Source organism: Acipenser ruthenus, chromosome 32, assembly GCF_902713425.1.
Source record: "Acipenser ruthenus chromosome 32, fAciRut3.2 maternal haplotype, whole genome shotgun sequence".
Lineage (NCBI taxonomy): Eukaryota > Metazoa > Chordata > Actinopteri > Acipenseriformes > Acipenseridae > Acipenser > Acipenser ruthenus.
Window position 1 is genome coordinate 14,914,738 of NC_081220.1, and position 6,003 is coordinate 14,920,740.

Below are 6,003 nucleotides of genomic sequence, written 5' to 3' on the forward strand. Positions count from 1 at the left end.
AATATTTCAGCTTCTTTGCAGGTTCAATTTTAAAAAAAACCGACAAGAAGGATGTAAGGTGAATACCTGAGCTGTGAAACACAGCACCCGTTTTCAATCCAGCGGAGGGCCCAGTCGCTTAACTAGACCCTTCAGTGAACCCATAAATTGCTTAATCACCCCTTTTTCTAATTGTGTGTTCCGCTCAAGTTGCAGAGTTCAGGTTACTTATAAAAGGTTACAGCTGACTTGAAATCAGTTTTAAGAGATGAAAACGGGTTTTTAAACACGTACTCAAACCATGAGGGCAGTGAAGGGTGTAGGTAAGGGATGGAGAATCCAGCTGGAGTGGGGGTCAGCGGAGACAGGGGCTCCCCCTCTAACCTGTGTTCTGCTAACTTGTGCTCATTTTGTTAACCTTAGAGGTCTAACTGTAACTTAATTCTGCAAAGACACAGTACTTTTATTTCTTATTGTTATTATTTACACACCTCCATATAAAAAGAAACTGCAGCTTAAAAAAGATCCCTTTCTTGGGTGTGTGTTTTCCTCCCCACGGTGGCGATTAAAAACGCCGTTTTCTGTGTGTTAAGAAAAGGTCAGTGGTCTGCCTGTCCTCAGAATAAGAAGCTGGGAATGAAGGCATGTCGGTTCACAATGCTGAGAGATGGTCCGCTGTTAGAAAGCGTGCCGAGTTTAGAATGGAGCGGATTACACAGATACAGACGGCTTTGTGTTCTCGTTTTTTGTATTTTTTCAAAGAAACTGGATTTGGTTAAGAACTAAACACTTTTTTTAATGGTAAAGAAGGGAGGATAAATACTGCACCAAAGTTATCTCTATTTTGGGCGGAAAGCCCCTTTTGTTTCATTGTGAAATGTTTTTATTTTTTGTGTGTGAGATGTTGTCAATGCTGTTTTGACTGATCTGATGGGCTGGGGAGAACTAATATTGAAATAAGGGTTGGGGGTTGGGGGTTGGGGGTTGGGGGGGGGCAATTCCTGAGGGTTTTTTTGGTGTCCTTTCGTTCAATTTGAATTCCTGTTTAAAACACGTCAGATTAGTAGCAGCGGTCTGTTAAAATCGGCTTCTCACAACAGGCGACAAAATCACTTCAAATGAAGAAGTCGCTGTTTGTGAGTCAGTTAAAACTGGGCTTACAAATGAAACGATCACAGTGGTTACTAATATCTCTAAAAATATCAATTCCTTGAAAGGGAGTGGAGTTGATGATCAAGGATTGACTCCCACGCAGGTTGGAGTGCTTGCGTGTAGTTGTATATTAAGTTCAATGCCTGCGGGAGTTCAATGCAGAACACACAAGGGTGACCGCTTCATCACCACAGCTCTGGACGGATATTTTGCATCCCCCTCTATGTAGAATCTTGCTTTATAAAGTCGCATGAAAGCTGCTGAATAACGTTACCTCCAGATACTGAATTACACACCGCCGCTTTGTATAGCTTTCCACATATACTTAACGAGAAAAACTAACGCATTGAAAAATGTGACATTTGGCTTTTTTTTTTTTACATGTGAAATAAAAGATCAAAATGATTTTCATACAGGTGGGGCAAAACTTCAGCCCACAGCTGTAGCCCAATTTGTCCGCGTGTTTTGAGTGTTTCTGTAACACAATCTGAACGGATCTGTGAAACTTTGCTAGTCTTGAGTATCGAAGTTAACACCCAGGGAAAGGTTTAACCCGAGGGAACGTGTTTCTTGAAAGCTGGTTCCAGGAGACCCCCGGGAGACCTAGTTTGAGGTTTGCTGTATCAAACCCCGAAGTCTCCCTGTCTGGTGTGCCGCGCAGCGCCCTGAAACCTACAGTCTCCTGAAACCAGCCTCCAAACCTCAGAGCGGCTCCGTGTTCCCTTCAGCTTGAGTCACATCTTTACCCACGCAGCTCCGAGCTAAGCCTGGAATAGGGCGGTCTGGCTGATTCCTAGAGCCAGGATTAATATTTTAATCATTCGCACTAACACTGCGTGAGGCGATCGGAACCCCTTAGAACAGGAGTCACCCCAACCCGCTGTGTAGGAATGCGTGCGCGGAGGTGAGGAAGAAACTGCTGCTGGCCTTACTTAGGTGTAGCGCCGCCATGCGTCCGTCCACAGCAACGATTCATTCAGCGAAGCGAGAGCTGATCTTTGATTTTTATTAATTTGATTTATTTTTGTTATTAATCTTGTGTTTGTAATAAGATCCTATTTTTCCCCCGCTAATCCTTGGTACCCTTGCAGTTTGTAATGCTATATAATGACATCATATTTTCGTGCGTGGCTGTGTCCCGCAGCATTAGCGTGTGGCACATACAGATTCATTTATCTTAATTAGGATTTCTAATGCGGGTGTCGCGAATGGCGCTTTGCCTGCCTGCGCTTCAGAGAGGAAATTCAATGCGATTTTCAGAATCTCCCTTCTCTTCAAAACGACCAAGCAGGACAAACATAAGATATCCACAAATACGAATAAGTGACGTTATCACTTTAAATAAGAACACTGCAACGGTACCGGGGATTAATTTAATAAATCAAATGAAACTCAATAAAATATAAATACTAAGACTAATAATAATAAATTTAACAGAGTTTTTGACTCCAGGATGTATGAAATCTAAAAACTGCAACTCAAGTAATCGCATTAAAACGTAAAAATTATTATTATTATTATTATTTGCATTTATTTATATAGAAAGGAGAGAGGAAAGAAACATACACAGATTGGATTGGATTTATAATATATATATATATATATATATATATATATATATATATATATATAACAAAAAAATCGTTTGTTTGTGTTTATTTTTTTAGAAATATGACTGCAAAAAAAAACAAAACAACGAACGCGTCTCTAATACCGCCCGCCGCCGCTGGGGTTATAAATTAAGGTTATAGAATCTGTTGGCGTTATATAAGAAAGAGAGAGAGAGAAAAACAAGGAGGGGACGTTTTTCTCTGTAACACCGCCTTTATCTCCCCGCCCCCGCGTCCACCTCTCGCCCAATCCGCGCTCAAGCACCGCCCTCTGTCCTTCACCCTCTCGTCCAATACGGTGCCTCGCTGGGCACAGCGCTTTCCGGTGTCCTGCAGCCTGACATGCTGTAAAAAAAAAATTAATTTAAAAGTGGAGTTTCCTTTTTATATTTTCAATGACCGGCGCGTTTTAATACCGGAGGAGGACAAATAAGAAAAACACCATCAACGAAACGAGCATCAGACCGCGATGCTTACCGCTGTGAGAGCGCTCGGCGGGGCAGCTGCGCTCAGCTGCAGGGCTTATGGGCAGGTATTGTAGCTAACTGTAACACACACATATATATATATATATATAACTAATAATAATAATAATAATCATTCTGTAGTAGTGGTTAGTACATGCGTGCAGCGTGTCCCGGTATACTAGAGCGCTGCTCTGAAGAGGCGATAATCTGCTGACAGCAACAAATCCTAACATTGCTGCTTTCTGGTCTACTTACTTCGTTCAGTAATTTGCTATATTATTAGTGTCTTGTCTGTGAGCCTCTGTGCGTCTCCGCCCCCTCTCTCCCTTCTCCGTGGTCTCAGAGAGGCTGGCTCTCTCCTCTCTCTCCTCTGTGCGTCACCTCTCTCTTCTCCTCTGTGTCTCACCCCTCTCTCTTCTCTCCTCTGTGTCTCACCCCTCTCTTTTCTCTCTCCTCTGTGTCTCCCCCTCTCTCCTCGGTGTCTCCCCCTCTCTCCTCGGTGTCTCCCCCCTCTCTCTTCTCTCTCCTCTGTGTCTCACCCCTCTCTCTTCTCTCTCCTCTGTGTCTCCCCCTCTCTCCTCGGTGTCTCCCCCCTCTCTCTTCTCTCCTCTGTGTCTCCCCCCTCTCTCTTCTCTCTCCTCTGTGTCTCACCCCTCTCTCTTCTCTCTCCTCTGTGCGTCACCTCTCTCTTCTCTCTCCTCTGTGTCTCCCCCCTCTCTCTTCTCTCTTCTCTCTCCTCTGTGCCTCACCCCTCTCTCTTCTCTCTCCTCTGTGTCTCACCCCTCTCTCTTCTCTCTCCTCTGTGTCTCCCCCCTCTCTCTTCTCTCTTCTCTCTCCTCTGTGCCTCACCCCTCTCTCCTCTCCCCCTGTGCAGGTCCCTCTGCCCCCGCTGGTCTCTGAGAGGCTGGCTCTGTTCATGCAGCTCCAGTCCCAGCGCTCGGCCCAGCTGGAGGAGAGGGCTCAGAGGGACAGCAAGCCCATCAGAGTCTCCCTCCCCGACGGCAGAGAGCTTGATGCACAGGCCTGGAAAACCAGCCCCCTGGAACTGGCGGCGAGGCTCGGGTAGGAACTGGGAATACTGGGAGACACCACTGCCAGGGCCAGATTCTATTAACCCTTTCAGGAATGGGACCCTCATAGGGGGGAACAGATTAAAAAAAAAAAAAAAAAAACCTCTTGAAGCAATGAACAACAAAAAAATAAATAATGAAAAATATATTTGCGTATCCAGTTTATTTTTTTATCTTTGTCTGTCTGTCTGTCTGTCTGTCTGTCTGTCTCTGTGCAGCCGCAGTCTCGCTGATGGGGCCGTGGTTGCTCGGGTGAATGGGGTGCTCTGGGATTTGGGGAGACCCCTGGAACAGGACGGCACCCTGGAGATCCTGGGGTTCGACAGCGGTGAAGGAAAGGGGGTAAGTGTGTATTTGTGTGTAACCCCCCCTCTCTCTTCTCCTCTCCCCTCTCTCTCTCTCTCTCTCCCCAGGTGTTCTGGCACTCCAGCGCTCATGTTCTGGGTTCAGTGATGGAGTGTTTGTAATCGGGGTTCTCTCTCTCTCTCTCTCTCTCTCCAGGTGTTCTGGCACTCCAGCGCTCATGTTCTGGGTTCAGTGATGGAGTGTTTGTATCGGGGTTCTCTCTGCCATGGCCCCAGCACTGACAGCGGCTTTTTCTACGACATGCAACTGGACCCCAGGTGAGCTGCCTGTCTGCCTGCCTGTCTGTCTCTGTCTGTCTGTCTGTCTGTGTTTCTCTCTCTCTCTCTCTCTCTCTCTCTCTCTCCTCCCTCTCCCTCTCCCTCTCTCTCTCTCTCTCTCTCTCTCTCTCTCGCAGTAGGTGTGCAGGTGTCTCTCTTCTGTTTTTAATAAACCGTTGTTTTAGTTTCGTTCTGATTTATTCTCTCCCTGGTCCTCCACCCCCCTCCCCGGAGCAGCTCGCTGCCCAGCAATGACCTCCCAGCGCTGCAAGAGCTGTGCACTCAGATGATCCGAGAGAGGCAGCCGTTCGAGAGGCTGGAGGTGACCAGGGGGGAGCTGCTGGAGCTGTTCAAGGTACGATTTAGTTTGTCGCTGACGCTCCGGCTGCTGCATTGAGATTCTTCACTTTGAATAAAGGCAGCGTTTTAAACACGTGGACGCGCACGGAGGTGTAATTGCAGTAAATTGACACTAGGTGTCGCCAGTGTTGCATCATTGCTAGTACAGATTGAATTATTCACTATCCTGGGTATGTAAAATGAGTAAGATTGTGTTTTTTTTTGCAGCACAACAAATTCAAATTGCAGATTATCGAGGAGAAGATAACGACGCAGATGGCTACGGTTTACAGGTATTGTTTTAAGGAAGATTGTGTGTTTTTTTTTTTTTTTTTTTTTTGAGTGGATGGCAGTGTTTGTATTGAGTGGCCCGTGAAAGAGGCAGATTATTATTTTTTTTAACAGCGTGCCCCCCCCCTCGTTGTGTTGCAGGTGCGGCTCTCTGGTGGACCTGTGCAGGGGCCCCCACCTCCCTCACACAGGGAAGATCAAGGCATTCAAACTCCTCAAGGTGAGCGAGGAGGGAGCAGGGCTGGGAATCAGACTCCTGTTGCAGAGCAGCGTCACCCAGTCCAGGTTTCCCTGCTGCCAGTCTGATCAGCCCCAGTGTGTGTAGGGTTAGGGTATGGAGAGTGTCAGAGTGTAACCCCTGTGTCTCCTCTCTCCTCCCTCTTGTCTCCTATTTCCTCTCTCTTGTCTCCTCTCTTCTCTCCTCTCTCCTGTCTCCTCTCTCTCTTCTCTCCTCCTGTCTTCTCTCTCCTCT

The 6,003-nt window shown here is 46.6% G+C and overlaps 1 protein-coding gene across 1 annotated transcript; it reads left to right on the forward strand.

Annotated features, from left to right (window-relative positions):
* Positions 1–2,823: 2,823 nt before the first annotated feature.
* On the forward strand, positions 2,824–5,751 carry LOC117395468 (threonine--tRNA ligase 1, cytoplasmic-like; the record flags this gene model as incomplete). Its single annotated transcript, XM_059005910.1, is given in 7 exon segments — positions 2,824–3,273; positions 4,083–4,270; positions 4,497–4,620; positions 4,780–4,901; positions 5,139–5,256; positions 5,469–5,533; positions 5,673–5,751. Coding segments are annotated over 7 exon segments (759 nt in total), but the record flags the coding sequence as incomplete, so codon positions are not given.
* Between the last annotated feature and the right edge of the window lie 252 nt (positions 5,752–6,003).